Source organism: Malus sylvestris, chromosome 10, assembly GCF_916048215.2.
Source record: "Malus sylvestris chromosome 10, drMalSylv7.2, whole genome shotgun sequence".
NCBI classification, from domain to species: domain Eukaryota; kingdom Viridiplantae; phylum Streptophyta; class Magnoliopsida; order Rosales; family Rosaceae; genus Malus; species Malus sylvestris.
The window spans coordinates 30,077,552-30,096,281 of record NC_062269.1 but is presented as its reverse complement, the minus strand read 5'-3'; the positions used below and the strand labels follow the sequence as shown (position 1 = coordinate 30,096,281).

Here is an 18,730-nt window from a genome sequence, read left to right as displayed (position 1 = left end):
ACATCACACTCAAACTGAACCAAAACCTCACAAATTGAGTGTAAGGTTAGCATTATTGTGCTTCCCTCGACCTCACGAGTCGAGCCGTACCCTTGGTTTGAGGAGAGAATTGGTAGAACTCCAAATACTCGAGCTTCGGCAAGGAATGCAATTTTCTCCGACATGATCGTGAAGGTTTTAGCTAGTTTTGAGACTTAAGAAGGTATTTTCTAGCTTCTTTGGCATGTTGGAGTAATTTTGAAGTAGTTTGGACGTCGGGGTAATCTTACCCGTGGGTTTTCAAGTTTAGCCGAAATTACAAGGAATTTTCCGACTATTTTCTGTCGGATTTAGGTCTTCAAAGTGGTAAGAATATGTTCTACTCGTTCATAGCTTCATTTTGGTATAAATTGCATGAAATTTGGTTAAAAAATGAAGAAGATATTAAGGTTTAAATATTTTCCAGTTTCCAGTGACACAAATGGTGGCCGGCAACGGAATCTGGCGAACCACTAAAGAAGAAGCAGAATATTTCGTCAAAATTGACGGAATATACTAATGGTGTCAAGTAAAGTTAACGGTATATGCTACTATTTAACGAAATATTCCATAACGGCGTTAAAGATTCTGTCAGTGTGCCAGGCACATGCTTGCGGGTGGCCGGCGTTTGTGGCCTTGCCTTGGCCGATGCGTGAGGGCGCGTGGGATGTCGGAAAATTATTCTAAAAATATGGGGATGTTCGTGGTGTTTAAGTAGGCCACGATGGTATATTCAAAGACCCCAATTGATCAACGTATGAAAAGTGATTACATAGTTTTGGTTATGTGCTTAAAAATTAACGTTAAAATAGTTGTTTCACATATAGGTGAGATGTTTCTGGAGGATGAGCATAGTTAGGCTAGACACGGGGGTTACGACCTTGCCACATATTAGTGAATGGGCTTTTGGTTTTCAATATATGTATATATGCCTTACGTTTTTCCCAGAAAAATTGATTTAAATGACTTTGCGTTTTAGATGCCATGTCAAATGCTTTATATTTTAGATTATGCATTAGTAGTTAAGTATGTTAGTATTTGACGTTGCGGACGCTCATGTAAGTTCCAGGTGAGTATATGTATTAATGATTGTGAGTTGCATTATGATGGTTATACATAGATGCATTTAGAGCTCATAAACCTGCACCCCGGTGTTAGTGCTCCCGCCCGTGGCTAGGGCACAGTCATTCATGTGATGTTCACCTCCCACACTGCATGCTCACCTTAGATCCAAGTTTGCTGCACATCTTTATTGTACATACCACAACAGGTGGTTCCGACTAGTAGGTGATCTGCGATTTATCACACACCATTCATGTGATCGTAGCACTTGAGCATACTTATTACACCTAACCCTGTTGTACAGACCACACTAGGTGGTTTCGACTCGTGTGCAAGCATATTTGATGAGTTATAGGTTCAGCCGTACATGCCACACTAGATGGATTCGGCTGACATATCACTTTACATTGATTTACTTCACATGGTTTACTTAATTATTATGCTGAGAAATTTGACATAGCATATATCTGGATTTCACTATTTTCGAGTATGGTTTCTGTATATGTACGTATGCTAGTTTCTAGGAAATTATACGGGTTTCACGGCGAAGGGTTATTACTTTTGGAAAGAGAAATGGTTTTGAAAAACTTTGTTTTTGTCCACTCACAGTTTCTATTTTGCGCCCCTCCAAGTTCTAGGTAGGTGTGCTGGCTGGTGACTTATGAGGAGTCGACGTCGGTTCTGACAGACTATAAATAATGTAGGACCACCTTTTTGGTAATGTATAGTTAGTACTTGACCTGCTGGACTGCACTTAGGTTACCTATGCTCTGAATAAGTGCAACTATACTTAAATATCTTCACTCGCACTTATATATTAGTATAGTGTAAATTAGTTAGTTTGGTTTTGTTTACTCACATTTTCATATCACTATCACTTTCGCACCGCGCACATGGCTACATCACCCTCACGTGACGGCTAGCACGACTCGATTTGGGTCGGGGTGTGTCATTTTTAGAGTGTTGTTATTGGCACACAAAATACCTCATTGTACTCCAAATTTTTATATTTAGAAAGGAAAACAATTACTCTTATAAAAGGTGCACAAAGAGATTTTAAAGTGCTAACAAAATCAATTTTTTTTTAAATATAAAACATTATTACATAATATTAGATGACAAAATTTTTGGAGACCCCTTCAAATTTAGGGCCTTATGCGATTGTACCTTCGCTCCCCCTCAACGCCTCCTTTGAAGACAATGCGTTGGTTGCAATCTTAATTTTATAAGAGCAACTCCAGTGTTGCAAAGGCCCCCTAGGGCAACTCACTATTGAATCCCCCAGTGAACAGTAACTGTCTTTAATGAACAGTAACTATCTTTTGAATCTTCACCCCTAAACTGAATAGCCATGATAATAGGAAATGAAATATTAATATTTTTTATTTTATAAATTAATAAAAAATAATTTTATTTCAAATTTTAGATATGATTTTTAATCGATCTCGTCGGTTGTACCACGTTTCATTAAATAAGAAATTACAACCCAAAGTATTTAAGAAAATATAAAATTGTCGTGTAAGGTGGAAGATAATGATAAAATATTTATCGAAAAATTAATTTTTTAAAAAAATATTTTATTTTATTTTTGGATTTTTTATTAATTGTTTAAATTTGTTTTTATTAAATTTATAAGGGTAAAAGACTGTTTACTACCCTAATGTTTCGTGGTTTTCAACATTTAGTATATCAAGTTTTTTTCGTCTCAGAGTCATACCTAAAGTGTAAATTTTGGGACAGTCTCATACATCCGTTAGTCAAACTGTTAAGTTTTTCGTTAACTGTGACGTGGCGCACTGAGTGGGCGCCACGTGTCATCCACGTTTTTTTTTTCTTTTTTCTTCTTCTTCTTCCTCCGACTGCAACTTTCTGCTCTTTTTTTTTTTTTTTTTTTTTTTTTTTTTGCTTCTTCCTTCCTTCCTCCTTCATTTCCCTTTCTTCCCCTTCTTCCTTCTTCTTCCTTCTTCTTCCTCCGAAATTTGGGGAATGTTTTTTTTTTTTTTTTTTTATTTCTTCTTCTTCTTCTTCATCTTCTTCCTCAAAAAAAAAAAAAAAAAAAACACTTTCATCTTCCCCCAAATTCGGAGGAAGAAGAAGAAGAACGAAGAAGGGGAAGGAAGAAGGGGAAGAAGGAGAAGAAGGGGAAGGAAGAAGGAGAAGAAGGAGGAAGAAAAAAAAAAAAATTGAATCTGGGCAGATTCGGAGGAAGAAGAAGAAGAAGAAGAAGAAGAAGAAGAAGAAGAAGAAGAAGGAAGGAGGAAAGAGAAAGAAGAAGAAGAAGGAGGAAGAAGAAGAAAGAAAGAAAAAAAAAAAAACAAACTTCCCCAGATTTCGGAGGAAGAAGACGACGACGAAGGAGACGGAAGAAGCAGGAACACGGGGAAGGAAGACGGCGGAAGAAGAAGAAAGAAAAAAAAAAAAAACATTCCCCAAATTTCGGAGGAAGAAGAAGGAAGAAGAAGGAAGAAGGGGAAGAAAGGGAAAAGAAGGAGGAAGGAAGGAAGAAGCAAAAGGAAGAAGCAAAAAAAAAAAAAAAAAAAAAGCAGAAAGTTGCAGTCGGAGGAAGAAGAAGAAGAAGGAAGAAGAAGAAGAAAAAAAAAAAAAAAAAAAACGTGGATGACACGTGGCGCCCACTCAGTGCGCCACGTCACAGTTAACGAAAAACTTAACAGTTTGACTAACGGATGTATGAGACTGTCCCAAAATTTATACTTTAAGTATGACTTTGAGACGAAAAAAACATGATGTACTAAATGTTGAAAACCACGAAACATGAGGGTAGTAAACAGTCTTTTACCCAATTTATAATGTAGCTTTGCATCATGTAGCATCAGGCTCTCGGGCCACCAATTTGAGCCGAGCCTCTCACTCGGGTCTCCCCTGAGCCCCATTGCCCACATGGGCTAGAGCAAATTGCTGAGGCTATGGTTACTTCTGTCGCCAGTCCATCGGGCTCAAGACACCGGTGGAGTTGTTCTAAAAGAGTTAAGAAACCCTAAATGAAGAGGTCACCACCATATGAGTTGAAACGGCATGTCGTTTAATATACTGATTTCCAACAAATCTGAGTAGAGCGTTCATTTGATTATCATTGGATTGAACACGAATGCCAATCCATCTTCGTTGAAGCTGCGAACTTGCGATTAGCGAGAGCCCACGAAACCAAAATTTCCCAATACCAAAAAAGATCGATTTTTTATTTTATTTTTAATTTTGGGGTTTAAGAAAAAAGGGAAGGGGAAGGAGGAATGCCCAAAAGCTACAGCGGCTTGACGACGCATATATCTCGTGCAACAACAACAACTCGAAGCTGCTGGGGGTCATCTCTCTGCGATGGTTTCCCTCTCCACCTGGTTCCGGTACATAGCCCACAAGCTTGAGTACTCTGCCACGCTCAGCTGGAAGGTCCTTCTCTCCTCTCTCTCTCTCTCTCTCTCTCTCTCTCTCTCTCTCTCTTCCAATTTTCGATGATTACCCTTCTGGGTTTTGTTTTTAGACCGTTTTAAGATTGCCCGTTGAAAGATTGCTGCCATGGAAGGTTAAAGCAAATATTGGGGTTTTTAGAGTTTGGGTAATGGTGGATGGGTTGTATTGGGTTTTTTGAGAACGATATTGTTTTGGTAGTTTTGTGATTTTGTGTTAAAATGGTGTTCTGAATAAGGGTTTTCGTGGGTTTTCTCAATGTTTTGTGTTCTCAATTACAGTGATGTTTTTGTTGGAATAGATATTGTGTATGATTTCGGGTGTTAACAGAGAAATATTGTGTGTATGTTGAAGGTGCATTTAAATGCTTAGTTTAGCTTCAAAACTGTTACTTTTAGCCTATCCGAAGGCATTTGAAAAGATTGACAAATACCATGGAGAAATATTCAGTAATGTTCACTACTTTTGGTAAAGTTAGATTTATAGTTGTTTCGGGTTAGGCCAGTTGACCATGGCAGTGTCCCTGCCCCCTCCCTGTAGATTAGAGTAGTTTATTAGAATATCACATTGTCAAAAGAAAAAAGCTTTTGATGCGCATTTCTTAAATGTTCAAGATCAATTGTGAAACCGGGGAGCCAGTTATCTCCCTCAAAGTTTTTCACATGTAACTTGGGGTGAGCAAGATATGTAATGTGGGCGATCCTTTCATAGTTCTTATTAGTATTTAGCTTGTCAGATGGTTTAGATGGTCAAATAACGCTTAATTTACTTCTGGTCTTGTAATTTTAAGGACAGTTTTCTTACTTCCATTTTGCACATGGTTATAGTTAAGTCTGTGAAAGCTTTATAAATGCCTTTTGTTTTACGTTTTTATGACAAAAGTTTTCATGTGTTGCAGAGCTATCAAAGAGGTCAAATCACGGACAAGGAACTAGGTGATGCCATTTGGAAAAATCTATTTCAGGGAAGGCTGACGTACTTGCATTGGAATAAGGGAGAGGAGATGGCCCCTAGTATAGGCGCACAAAGTGGAACTCTTCTTGTCCGGAAGATACCAGCTGCAGATCCAAAGTAATTACCATTTTAAATACGTCCTCTCTTCTTTTTGCAAGTTTGATTCCCTTGTTCTATTATTTTTTGTGCTTGAATATAAATATCATTCTTCCAAAAGATGCTCCCAGGACCAGTTTAAGCATTTTATCTAGTAATCTAAGATTGTGCATCTAAAAGAACAAACCAGTTGTTGTTATGTTGTTGGCCCGAGATCAACTTCTTATGAGAGACTGGTGTGTTTCATGTGAGGAACTGTGATATCATAAATGCCTTCAGCAACTTGTGGATGGTAAATTAAATCTAGTTTACTCTTGTGATGATGAGCAGTTAGGCCACTTTTCTTTAAGATTTATACTTTTTCAGTTTAGGACTTAGGTGCAGTTTAGGAAAGGCTTCAATTAGTCATAAATTGACTGCGAACCACTTTGGTTGCCTGTGTTATCTCTGTGCATGGATAGATAGAAAGTTGAAGTTTGTGCATATGAGCTCTTGGCTCTGTCGCTCATATTGAGTCTCTCTATACTGTTAAAGCAGACCCTTAGCCTGTAAGGTAAACTTTTATTCAACTTGCGCTCTAAATTCTCACTTGGTTTTAATGATAAACTTTCTGGTGCTTAATCATGCTGTGACACTGTGTACTGCCTGTCATTCTTCTAAAGACGTTCCCAAGCTGAGTCCTGCTTTGATCATTACCTGTTAATTCAGATATTAATACCTCTATGTGTAGCAATTTCATTTTTTTTTCATATTGATGTATGTGAATTTATAGTTCCCTTACAGCTCAATTGACATCCTCATGTATATCTGACAGGCGTGTTTTTGTTGGGGATGTAGTTGTCTTGAAGGACCCTGAGAAACCCGATAATTACCTGGTGAGAAGATTGGCTGCAATTGAAGGGTATGAAATGCTGTCCACCGATGAAAAAGATGAGCCCTTTGTCCTTGATAAGGATGAATGCTGGGTGTTGGCTGATAATGAAAGTTTGAAGCCCAAGGTACATGCCATATTCAGAATTTTGATAATTATATTTGCTCGGTTACTGCACAGTCTGCACAATTCCTGTATGAGTCCATCCGCAGTTTTCTTTTATGTTTTAGTATTTGGAAATAGCTATAACACGGGCTGAGTATATTGTCATCATTACATCAGCATGTCACGCTTAGTAGAATGTGTTGATTGCCATCTATTTGTTGTAACATCTATCAAATATTTAAGCGTAATCTTCCATGAGCTGTACCCGAGCAACATCCCTTTATTTGAGGAGATATTCAGGATTATCTCTCTCCTCCCTCCTTGTGTTTAGATTTTGGACTAAATTGACAATTCAGCATTTTGACGTGTTTTAGCTTTGACATATGCATGCAATTAGGGTGAATTATGACATTATCCATATGGCATTACTTGAATTGAATGGGCACAGATGGATAAATATTCATTCTTATATCTGGCAGGAAGCCAATGACAGTCGAAAGTTTGGGCCAGTTTCCATGACAGACATAGTTGGCAGAGTCATATATTGTTTACGAACAGCTGTGGATCATGGCCCCGTGCAGAACAGGCGAGTTACTCAAAACTAAATCTAAATCTGCTTTAACTCATCTTTGTTTTATATGACAAGAAGTTTAATATTTGTGTTTGTTATATTCTTTGTCCAGCCATTCTAGCATGCGAAAGGATACACCAGTTCTGGAAGTTGAATTGGATGTCGATGAGATGGCAAAAAACCACAAAGCCTGAAGTATGTCCTCATAAAGCAATGACTACTCGTTTGGTTTGTATCTATTTTCCTCCCAATTGCTTATTGGATCATTTTTCGTCTTTCTCTGTTCTTCCCCTTGTTTCGAGTACCAAGAAGAAAAATAAAGATGGAATTTCTAGTTGTTCTTGAGTCGTGCGATGGTTGTAAGTTTATGGCGGTTGTTCAGGTTCTCCTACTTCAGTAACGCTGCGTTTTGTTTTTGCTGAAGAATACAGAAGCAGCCTGTAACGAATCTGAGTTTAGAACGGTATTTGTCTTTTGACGAAGTTTAGAACAGCGCTTTACTCTGAAAAACTACCTGAGAGAAAGAAGAAAATCAATGTTTTGCCAAGTTTTTGGACCTATATTTAAATCCTTGGCATGTCTTTAGTTTCATGCATCATGAGGTTGGTTGATCCTTCCGGCGGAATATGCTTTCGTGTGTTTCTACAAGTTCCATTTTTGCTTTATTTTCACTGCTACGAGAATAAAACTTGTGTAGTAGTAGTTATGTCAGTTGTAACTGAACTATTACTTACATTAGCGCACGAGTTCAGGATGTAGCGAGACGGTATTTTATCCTAACCTATTTTATCTCTGAAAATATAGGTCCAAACTTGAGTTAAAAAGTGACCTGCACTGACTTGATCAACTGGCCTAACCTTATATGTATTTTTTTTTTCGGTCTAACGATAGATTTTGTTAGATTAAATGTTAGATTAGCCCCACCGACGGGGTTTAGACCCACGCTATCATGCAAGGACTTGACTTCTTTCCACCACTGTGGTAAGGGATCACTTTTAACCTTATATGTAATTGACTTTTTATCAAATTAGTTAGAAAATAAAAAAATTAAAAATAGAGGGGTGTGCTATCCGCACACACCTTAATTTTTGGCCATTTGATCGAATGAATTAAAGAAGATCAAAGAACAAAAATTAATAAGAGGTGTGTGAAAAGTAAAAATGAGTGTGGATATCACATTGCAAAAAAAAAAAAAAGGAGGGCCAAGTTGAACTAACAACACAAAACTGGGCCAGGCAACACTGGGCCAATGGAAAAGCTAGACAATCGGGTCAAATGACCCGATTCGACCCATGACTGAACCGCCTCAAAACCTCAGAACCATAATACCGAACGAGTCCCTTATCAATGGCGCTATAGGGTTTAGCAAAGCCAAAGTGACAAACACTTGGAGGGAGCCACACCACCAGCAAGCACGCCAGAAAATGCAAATCCGCCATTGACGACTGACCTGAAAACTATCCTTCTCAGTCCCTCACCTCCCCCGAAATGTTACAGGGCGTTCATATCATCGGTAAGCTTCTTATAAACCCAAACAAAACTCTGCTGGGTTTCCACAATTGACTGGAATTTCGAAGCTATTTCCATTTCCATTTATTATTTTTAAGATATGGGTTATCGTAATTTTGATTGGTTTCGTTCTTATTTTGCTTAGAAATTGAAGATTTCGTGTTTGTTTATTTGTTCTTTTTTCAAAATTTGACATTTTGGTTAGAGTTCCCAGCAGGTGTTTGTTGAAATGATTTTGTATATATAGCGCTTGCATGTCACAGATGGTTTATAGAGAGAGTTAGCTCTCCTGTCGTTCGCTCGAATTTTTGTTTTAATCTGCTACTTGATTACAGTCTTGTATTTCCTTTGGAGTTATAGTGATTACTACTAGCTGCATTTGAATTCTAAGGAAGAGTTCAGTTATGAGGAACGCAAAATCTGTACCTTTTTCGGTGCGTGGGGGGTTTTGTTTGCACATGTGGGATAGAATAAAGAGTGGTCTCTTATGAAAAATATTTTCGAGCACGAGAAGGTGAATTGGGGTTGTGGATATTGCTGGGAGCTTTCATTTTTATGATTAGGTTTATTGCCTTGTGATATTTGGTGATGGTGGTTTTATTCCAGGTTATGGACCATCAGATGCCAATTGTCTTCCGTGTTCTGGAATTTCCGGGAGAGTAGCCCCTTTATATCCCTGCTCTTCTCGTTTCAACCATAAGTCCAAGTCACAGGTCAGTTATGGATCACCGAAAGGTGCTTACAAGGGGGTATCCTTTATGTGCAGAGCGAGTTCTAGTGGTCGTAATAGAAATCCAGAGTTTCCAAGGCAAAACAGACATGGGTACTCCCGGAGCAGGAATAGGAAAAGTGAAGAAAGAGATGGCTTTGATAACTTTGATGAATCTGATATGCTGTCTTCTAAAAATGGGCCATCGGTCTCCCTTTCAAGTAACACAAAGTTCGGGGCCACTGCATCCCCTGGACCTAGAGAAAAAGAGATTGTTGAGCTGTTCCGGAAGGTCCAGGCTCAACTTCGGGAGAGAAGTGCAGTTAAAGAAGAAAAGAAGGTTGAAGCTTCACAAGGGCATGGTAAAGAGAATGCAACTGTGGATTCCCTCCTTAACCTGTTAAGAAAGCACTCGGTTGAGCAATCAAAGAGAAACAGCAACAGTGGCAGCAGCAACAAGGACTTCACGTTGGACCAACCAGAAAAGAATGCCCGATATGGTGAAAGAAAAAACACAGCTTCTTTTGATTCAAATAACAAAGCTCCTTTTGATTCAAATAACCTTTTGAAGGATGATGTTGAAGAACCTACTGCCTCCTTCAGCAGGCCTGCATCGAATTTCCAACGCAAGTCTCCCATTCCTCGGTTAACATACCAGGCCATTTATTCTGAGGATGATCACACAGGCAACTTGGTGCCACATGTGAATTCAACTGGTAAAAGAAAGAAGAATCATGTTGAGAGAGTTCCTAAACCAGAGCCTGAGCCAGAGCTTGAGTTGGAGGCCGAACTTGACCCTATGCCCGAGCATGATACTGAGTTTGAATTTGAGCCTGAACCTGAGCCGGAGCCTGAGATTGTTCAGTTGTTAGAGGACGAGACTTCAGAAGATGAGATTTTGGGTCCTGAAGAACCTCTAATTGAAGACAATGAGAACAAAGGAGAACGTGTTGAAAGTAGGGATTTGAGTACATTGAAACTGCCAGAATTGAGGGTACTAGCGAAGTCTCGAGGTGTAAAAGGGTATTCGAAGATGAAGAAGGCTGAGCTTTCGGAGTTGCTAAGCGGGAACACAGTTTGATTTGTGATGCACGGTATACCGCTGACATCTTAATATAGTTTCAGATAAGTTTTCACCTTTTTATATTCGGGCCTCTGAATCCTTGTTGAGGTTTGAGAGTGTGTTTAGCTTTTTCCAGTTTTGGAGGATCTTTTTCGAGCACAGGATGGTCTCGCCGCGATGGGATTGGTCCTTTTTTTGTGTCTGTTTTCATAGAGGGTTTTCATCCTGTGGAAAATATGTCAGATTCTGGTTTATTGTAGCTTAAAAGGTTGCATTCTGTAAACTACATTTTGTCAAACTACATTTTGTCATATTTTAATTAACAGCTACCCTGCGTACTGTGTTTTTTACACACCGTTGGAGTCCATGCCTTCTTGTCCCAAACAATCCTAAGGACTCCTTGTATAATGCTTAACAATTGGACAGTCACATTGGATTCAATTTTTTCGGAGCACCGTATGAGTTTGATTCTAATTAGTAGAAACCAAACTCAAAAAATTTCGACGCGTGGAAGGCCTAATCATACAAAGCAATCACCAAAGATGAAGATAAGCGAAAAAGACTTGGGGTTTGTTTGGAATGAGTTTTAAAATGACTGAAAGTGTTTTAAAAAAAAATATTTTTAAGTTTCAAAAGCACTTGAAGTGTTTTCTGCAAGAAGCAAACGTTAGGTGCTTCTTATAGGAATCATTTATAAGAAGTACTTCAAGTGCTTTTCCAGTGTTAGAGTATATTTCTCAATGGAAAATGTTAGGGAGATCAACATTTTATATCATATTTGTAAATCACATGATATGACGGTTGATGAATGAATTTCTTATTTAAATTATTAAAGAAAGAATCAAATTATCAACCATCAAATTATGTGGTCTACAAAATATGTCTAATTAGACGATTTCTCAGGCATCACCCATTCCTCATTATATGGGATTGCCAGTGCCTACGCTAAAATAATTCATTATTCAGCAAAAAAGTTTCTACATATAACGTCACAGTGTGATTTTGTTTACTAGAAGAAGCCGAGTATTTTCTGTCTCTGAAGTTATTGGAAATTGAAACTAGTTTTCCATACCTATTGGTGCTTGGGGTTAAAGTGAAATGTTTCAAAAGCTGAACCGATCTGAGCCGGTCTGAGTCGGTTTTTTTTTACCTGATTTTCATTTTTCTATTAATGCAGCTTTTCTATTTAGGAAAACTAATGAAAATATTTTGAAAACTTTGAGTTTTAACGATAAGAACAAAATAAAAGGTAAAATGCATAATACCAGAATTGATTTTTGAATATAAAAATATAATTTTTTGTTAAAGTGAACATTATCGAATGTTTTTCCGTTAAAGTTCCCATATTATTTTCCCTTTTTACTGTTCGATTCGATTTTTCGGTTTGTTGGTTTTCCAGTTTGCCGGTTTTTATCCCACCCCCAGTTCATACCAATTGGGAACTGGGTTTCAAGTGAAATTACCTAAAACTTAAGGGGAACTTTCCCAAATTTCCACAGTATTAATTTCCCACCCTACCCCTTCTCAAAAATTGCACACAGATAAGATAAGGCAAACCCAAAAGCACACTCTCCCTCCCTACTCTCTGTGTTCTTCTACAACCATGGAAGCCACTCTCTTCAGCTTCCATTCCTCCAAACCCCCATCACCCTCCCTAACCCAGACCCAACCCAAACCCCTCCTGACCCGACCCGCCACAAACCCATTTCTCTCCCTCACTCCCCACCCCGCCCGCCACCACCACCGCCTCCCCACAATCCGCTCCGCCATCTCGCGCACCAAAAAGGAACAGACCGTCGAGACCATCAAGGAAAACCTCGAGAACTGCCACCTCATGGCCGGAATCCGTTACAAGGGCCTCACCGTCAAGCAATTCCAAGACCTCCGGAAAGTCCTGCCGGAAACCACCAAGCTCATTGTGGCGAAGAACACCCTGGTCTACAAGGCAATCGAGGGGACGCCGTGGGAGGCGCTGAAGCCGTGCATGACGGGGATGAACGCCTGGCTGTTCGTCCACAGCGAGGAAATCCCGCCGGCCATTAAGCCCTACAGGGATTTCCAGAAGGAGAAGAAGCTCGACAGCAACGACTTCACCGGGGCGGTTTTCGAAGGGAAGTTTTACGGGCCTGGGGACTTTAAGCAGCTAGAGACAATGCCGACGAGGGCGGAGATTTACGCTAAGTTGCTTGGGACGTTGAATAGTCCGGCGTCGAGCTTGGTGGGGACGATTCAGGCGCCGGCGAGGGAGTTGGTCATGCTTTTGAAGGCATATGTGCAGAAATTGGAGGAGGAAGGCAGCGGCGGGGGGCAATAGTGGTGTGGTAAAAGGGGAGGATTTTGAGCCTGTGTAAGTGCATCTTGAAAGACCCAACTGTCGATTTTTGGTGTTTTTCTGATGTTGTAGCATGATTGCGGTTTATATTCGAGCTGTAGATTTATGTACAATTGAAGTTTTAGCAAGCAATGATCTTGAATTTTATGGCTATCTGTGCACAATGTGTACTATTTACTTGTATTAGGAATGCTCAATGCTTAGAGAAGAGTTCTTGCACTGGTGTAACTTAGATACAACAACAATGTTCGGAGTTGATGTTGTCAGCGCATGAAATTACGGTTTTCCTTGTATTCAATTGCAGTGTTTTAGTAATGTAGATGGAATCATGGAATGGCATAGTTTATCGCATCAACTTAATCTACAGCTTATTGTATTTTAACATCCATTTTGTGGATAGGGATTTAACAAGAACATTAGGACTTCTTTTAGTTGGTTAGAAGGATATTGTTGGGGAGGCGATGTAGGAGCGAAGGGATGAAGGGTAGTATCTTATACCTATAGCTTTTCTCTTGTTACCTTCCCATCTTAGCTTGGGTCCTGGGAGACCATTCATTTCAGCTATCTCCCCTATTCTCCCCTCTTGCTTCCTGACCAAATTAATGTTGAGGCCTGATAGTGAGGAGCGGATGAAGTGATAAAATGATTAGATAATATTGAGAATCATTTGTATGATGACTGGAGTGGAGTGAGAGAGAGCATTGTGTTACCATTATCTTTGTATTTGCAGCATGGATTTAGATATCTGTGTATTTGTGTTGTATGGTGATGATCAATGATAATACAATGAGTCAGCAATGATTAAGCACCAATTATGTGAATCCAATGTTGCCACTATTGATTGAGAACCCCATCTGAGCTTCAAACATTTTCTATTTTCTTGGCTCTTGTGCTTTTTTCCTTGTGGCTTGAAATCGGTGATGTCTCTTGAAATCAGAAGTTGATGATCCAAAATCTTGATTCGTTAACTAACAATGTTCCAAACCTGAGTTACTCTATGAGATTGTCAAAGCTCCAGCAAATGTGGAAGCCATTAAAAGGTCTTTGCGGTGAAGTTGCTAGCCTCGAGGTAATCAACTGGTAAATACTAAAACAGCTCCTTCTAATTTATTCTTCTTTGTATATCTTTTTCTTATTATCTTGAACATCCTAACTTAAACTTTTGTAATTTGATGGATATTTTGTTTTGTTAATTACGTGCAAAACCCAGAACTTCAACCTCATATCCCAACTCGTACTAGCTTACACTCTTGCCATTGTTTAGTCATTTGAATCTTACAATTCCAAAACTAAGTTTCTTTCTGGTTGATAATTAGATTGTAACTGTGATTGCGACATAGAGTTCGTTTTTGGGGAGAAAGTTGTGAATTGGGTTGTATTTTTGACACAGTGGCTTCAGTGAAAAGAGAAGAATCCACGAAACACATGAACCCCAAACTGATTGGTGTTGCCAAAATTTGAGCTGTTTCTGTATATGTTTTATCAGAACCCCAAAAATGAATTCGCAAGGGAGTGCAGGTGACAACTTCAGTGATTGTGCAATTGCATGCAGAGGAATCCTTCAGGTTCAGGTGCCTTGTTAAAGACTGCATGTAGTTTTTAGTTCTATTTTTATTCGGACGCATTTTGCTTCAAGTATGATTCACATTTAGATGTTAGAGATTTACTGGTCTGGGTAATTGCCGAAAGAAAGCGTTTGCCTTTTTCTTCTGTGCTTTCAGGTTATGCCTTCCCCGGTGCCCCACCCAAACTTCTGCAGAAGCTGCTCCGTTGGAATATGTGAAATTTGTAATGCCATTAAGTGCTTGCTTGCAGTGTGCTGCAGTGGATATACCGACCTCCTAACGCTGCCCGGATCTCTGAAACAATTAACAAAATGGTTGGAGCTCTGCTGAGAAGAACAGTCGTTATAGTTAGCCGGGGATAGTTTGTACAAACAGATTTTCGGAGGCTACAATTAGTGGATGGTTAATTGAACCAGGAAATAGCAACATTCAATTGTAGCGATTTGTATGTGATTTTTAACAGTCATTTGCAAGTTTGTGCAATGGAAAGAAGTTTTGGTTTACAGTTCCTCGGGTCAGAATCCGGAATTCACGATTTGAAAATGGCAATAGATATCAAATATATGAAAGAACCTTCGGTAGGGCGTGGACTAGGACAGGTCTCACACACTGATTATAGTGGGTCAGATAAAATCAAAAATACAGTCGTATGCTTTTATAAGATGTGTCATACATATGACGTGATTGGACACCCTAACCCGAGTTTTAGGGCAAATGAAGTTCCAGGATGATCCTCTTCGAATCCTCTTTATAAGGATCCTAGGGATCCTCAAATCGAGTTTGTTCATCGTATATCGTGCGTTCAGTTTTTGTCAAGTAATATTCATATTTAATTTAAAATAAAAATATTTAAAATAATTTCTAGTCGCACGATGTGCAATAAACGGATACGATTTAAAGATCATCAGGATCCTCACAAAAAGAATCCGGAGAGAGGATCCTCATTCAATGAAGTTAGGGGAAGGTCAACTGTTTACTGGTGTATTCTAAAATCACATGAGAAGTAGTACTTCCAAAATCATAGGACCCTACCTTCCATCTATGTGAAAGCAGACGCACATGGCTCCCCAAATACTACTCTTCACAAAAGACAGGTCTCCTTCAACTTGTTTTGACCGCCCTACAACTCTCACTTGAACATTTGTCCATAACAGGAGGGACAGGATAGTATCGTCGGTTGTTTCTGGCAGTTTTTGTACGTCTCATAAGTATATGAATGATTAAATTAACTTAAATTGGCATGCGTTGATTAATCATGATCATTGATATTTTGTAAATTCTGTCAACATGAATTATCAAATCAACTCATTTTCACGTACACAATTGACACAATTGATTCTAACATTTTTCGTATCTATAAATGCGCGATTGCTTAATTAGACAAATATTGAGTACAAACATAGCTCTAAAGATCCAGACATCAGATTATGTTTTATACTGATGCTGCTAAAGTCACTAACCTTTCCCTAAAGTTTTCATCATTCCCATTTTTCTATTACCCATATGCACGTATGTGGAACCAAATCTTTAATTATTCTGTCCTTTGAAAGTTTAACCATGCCAACATAGCGTGTACGGCAAAAGCAGTTCTGTAATTTAAATATCAGTTCGATTATAGAAAGGGACTCTATATATACTTAATAGGATAGGGGAGGAGGATTGTCTGCCCTCCAAGTTTCGGTGCCCTTCCATGCCCTCCTGTTTTGTGTGGTCACGGTTAAGTCACGTTAATATTTTATATTATTTTTTTATAAAGATAATAAAACAAAAATAAATAATAATATAAAATATTAACGTGGTTTAACTGTGACCACACAATCAGGAGGGCATGGGAGGGCACGGTAACTTGGAGGGCAGACAATCCTCCTCCTAGGATAGGGCCTCATCTGTCGGTGGACGACTTATCGAACTAATAAAATATGACTTTTTTAGTTAAGATGGTTCATAAGGTTGACATAAGATAATAAAAATCGATAGAATTAGAGGGGTGTATTCAATTGAGAATTTGAGAGATTTTAATGGATTTATAAATCCATAGATTTTTATAGAGTTTAACTGATTTGTAGAGATTCTATGTAAAATTTTAATTCAATTCCCTCGAAATCTCATGGAAAGTGGTGAGATTTGTGGATACTTAAATACACTACAAAATCTCTCAAATTCCCTCTAATTCCTCAACTTTTTCAAATTCTTTAAATTCAAATTCTAATTGAATACACCTGGAATATTATAAACTTCTTTAAAATTCTAATTGAATACACCTAGATTTCTAAGGATTTTAGTAAACTATCTTAAAATCCTGATTGAATACACATTAAATTTCAGAGAATCACTTAAAATCCTAATTGAATACCTCTAGATTCATTAAAAGAATTAAAATCCCTCAAAATCCCAATTGAATACACCCCCTTTAGTGTATGAGTTTGTTTACCGTAAATTATTTTGTATTCAATTGAGATTTGGAGGGATTTTAATTATTTTAATGAATCTAGGGGTATTCAATCAGGATTTTAAGTGATTATTTGAAATTCAAGGTGTATTCAATTATAATTTTAAGATAATTTTTTAAAATCCTTAGAAATCCGGGTGTATTCAATTAGGATTTTAAAGAAATTTATAACATTACATGTGTATTCAATTAGAAATTGATTTTAAAGAATTTGATAAAGTGAGGAATTAGAGGGAATTGGAGAGATTTCGTAGCGTATTTTAAGCATCCACAAATCTCTTCTCTTCCCATGAGATTTTGAGGGAATTGAATTAAAATTTTATATGGAATCTCTACAAATCAATTAAACTCCATAAAAATTAATGGATTTATAAATCCATTAAAGTATCTCATATTCTCAATTGAATACATCCCTCTTGAATCATTCCGTAAAAAATCTGTCAGTATCATTGTTAAGTGGAGGGGTTGGTTAGACAAAAATATCCTTAAAAAGGTGGTCACGTGGTTGTTCACGTAACAATTTAATAAGAATATTGATAAATTTTTAATGGAATAAAGTCACTTGCTTAGCAGTAAAATAATAATTAAGCTAGCGGAAAACAAAATAATGGAAGGGGAATTGAAAGATAGAGCTGCATTATTTCTTGAATGAGAACGGAGGGGAAGGGAAGGGAAAGGAAAGTTACACCTAAACCAAAGATGTATGGTCTGATATGGAATGGTCCAACTGGCTTATTGGATTTAAGCTCACAAATGGTGACTGCTATACAAATTAAATTAAGGAAAACTAATGAAAATGGCTTGAAAACTTTGAGTTTTAACGATAAGGACAAAAAAACTGATTTTGTTTGCTTTTCCAATTTATAAAACCCTACTCTGTGTGTGTGTGTATATATATTACAAAATTTCAGAGTCGGACTTGTGACTCACAACTAATTATATTAATATTGTTATACTTGACGGGGTACATAGTTCGACAAATGTTGAGTTTTTATCACAAATGGTCTCGGTAAAATTAGAAATGAAATCATTCAATATAAATATTATTTACTTAGTGAAGTTTTTTACGTTATATTCCCTAACATAAATATACAATGTGTTTATCTATATATACTAATACTACCATCAATCTATATCAAATATACAAGTATATATATATATATAGGATGGAATTGGAGACAAATTAGGGTGTGAAGATGCCAACTGTTTAGAGATGTGGATGCAAATCCTTTGTTTTTATTAAGAAGATGGTTATGTTTCCTAATATCACACCATATAATAGTTGGATTCTAAAGATGAAATTTGTAAGAGGGTGAAGATATTTTTTAAAACGACAACAAAAAAATTGAGCTCCAATTAATTTTAGGGTTTTAGGTTTGGTTAGCCAGCTCATGTAAGATCCTGAAGAAGGGACAATTGTTTTGATATGCTCCTTAACTTGGAGAACAATTAATTTTTAAAAAGGAAAACATTTGATTTCGAGAAAAATTTAAGTAATATTGTCTGATCACGTTATTTATAAAGCACTTCTTACAAAATTTGAAACTTTTTTATATCTTAATTTCATTCGATTTCACGTCAATAGTGTCACTTATAATAAGAGCAATTTCTACAAAAACCCTAAATTGGTACTTAAAACTTTTAAAGAGATGAGAGATTGACAGCTTGTAGTCATTGGCATGGGCTCACTGTCAAATCTTGCTCCAAATTTAAAGATGATTGTTATAAATATGTAAAAGTTAGAGAGTTAAGCTTTACTAGTGACATGAGTGAATCAAATCTGTAAAATATCACACTAAAACTATAGCACTAGGGAATAATAAATAAAAGACGGAGGAATAGATGATGTTATTGATCTTTCTTTCTTTCTGTCTGTCTCTCTATATCCTTTAACTGCAGTCAGAGTGCTCTATTTATAGAGCGGCTCCATACAAACAAGTTCATATGGTTTGAAAATTTACATCGCATGTTTTGAAAAATGACATCCTTCATTTCCAAAGTCC

General features: G+C 37.6%; 4 protein-coding genes across 7 annotated transcripts; all 4 read left to right on the top strand.

Annotated features, from left to right (window-relative positions):
• Positions 1-4,159: 4,159 nt before the first annotated feature.
• LOC126586276 (mitochondrial inner membrane protease subunit 2-like) lies at positions 4,160-7,647 on the top strand. The gene is made up of 5 exons (XM_050251083.1): positions 4,160-4,485; positions 5,402-5,574; positions 6,368-6,551; positions 7,009-7,115; positions 7,213-7,647. The coding sequence occupies exons 1-5, from the start codon at positions 4,414-4,416 to the stop codon at positions 7,292-7,294; spliced, it is 618 nt and encodes a 205-aa protein (XP_050107040.1). The 5' UTR covers positions 4,160-4,413; the 3' UTR covers positions 7,295-7,647.
• Positions 7,648-8,434: 787 nt separating this feature from the next.
• LOC126586275 (rho-N domain-containing protein 1, chloroplastic-like) lies at positions 8,435-10,733 on the top strand. The gene is made up of 2 exons (XM_050251082.1): positions 8,435-8,613; positions 9,216-10,733. The coding sequence occupies exons 1-2, from the start codon at positions 8,589-8,591 to the stop codon at positions 10,397-10,399; spliced, it is 1,209 nt and encodes a 402-aa protein (XP_050107039.1). The 5' UTR covers positions 8,435-8,588; the 3' UTR covers positions 10,400-10,733.
• Positions 10,734-11,898: 1,165 nt separating this feature from the next.
• Positions 11,899-13,011, top strand: LOC126587368 (50S ribosomal protein L10, chloroplastic-like). Its single transcript, XM_050252404.1, has one exon. The coding sequence runs from the start codon at positions 11,985-11,987 to the stop codon at positions 12,693-12,695; it is 711 nt and encodes a 236-aa protein (XP_050108361.1). The 5' UTR covers positions 11,899-11,984; the 3' UTR covers positions 12,696-13,011.
• A 144-nt stretch (positions 13,012-13,155) lies between these two features.
• On the top strand, positions 13,156-14,783 carry LOC126587369 (uncharacterized). 4 transcript variants are annotated; one of them, XM_050252408.1, is made up of 4 exons: positions 13,156-13,793; positions 14,104-14,278; positions 14,435-14,467; positions 14,514-14,783. In XM_050252408.1, exons 1-4 carry the CDS (start codon positions 13,657-13,659, stop codon positions 14,556-14,558), a joined length of 390 nt encoding a protein of 129 aa, XP_050108365.1. In that variant the 5' UTR covers positions 13,156-13,656; the 3' UTR covers positions 14,559-14,783. The 4 variants fall into 4 exon arrangements, with proteins under 4 accessions (XP_050108365.1, XP_050108364.1, XP_050108363.1 ...); XM_050252407.1 differs by having other exon boundaries at positions 14,104-14,284; XM_050252406.1 differs by having other exon boundaries at positions 14,435-14,783.
• Positions 14,784-18,730: the final 3,947 nt, after the last annotated feature.

Coding starts and splice junctions, on each gene's coding strand:
- LOC126586275 (XM_050251082.1), top strand. CDS start 8,589: ATGTTACAGGGCGTTCATATCATCG. Junction 8,614..9,215: donor ACAGGGCGTTCATATCATCG/GTAAGCTTCTTA, acceptor GTTTTATTCCAG/GTTATGGACCATCAGATGCC.
- LOC126587369 (XM_050252405.1), top strand. CDS start 13,657: ATGATCCAAAATCTTGATTCGTTAACTAACAATGTTCCAAACCTGAGT. Junction 13,794..14,103: donor AGCCTCGAGGTAATCAACTG/GTAAATACTAAA, acceptor TTTTTGACACAG/TGGCTTCAGTGAAAAGAGAA. Junction 14,285..14,434: donor GAGGAATCCTTCAGGTTCAG/GTGCCTTGTTAA, acceptor CTGTGCTTTCAG/GTTATGCCTTCCCCGGTGCC.
- LOC126586276 (XM_050251083.1), top strand. CDS start 4,414: ATGGTTTCCCTCTCCACCTGGTTCCGGTACATAGCCCACAAGCTTGAG. Junction 5,575..6,367: donor ATACCAGCTGCAGATCCAAA/GTAATTACCATT, acceptor TATATCTGACAG/GCGTGTTTTTGTTGGGGATG. Junction 7,116..7,212: donor CATGGCCCCGTGCAGAACAG/GCGAGTTACTCA, acceptor TTCTTTGTCCAG/CCATTCTAGCATGCGAAAGG.
- LOC126587368 (XM_050252404.1), top strand. CDS start 11,985: ATGGAAGCCACTCTCTTCAGCTTCCATTCCTCCAAACCCCCATCACCC.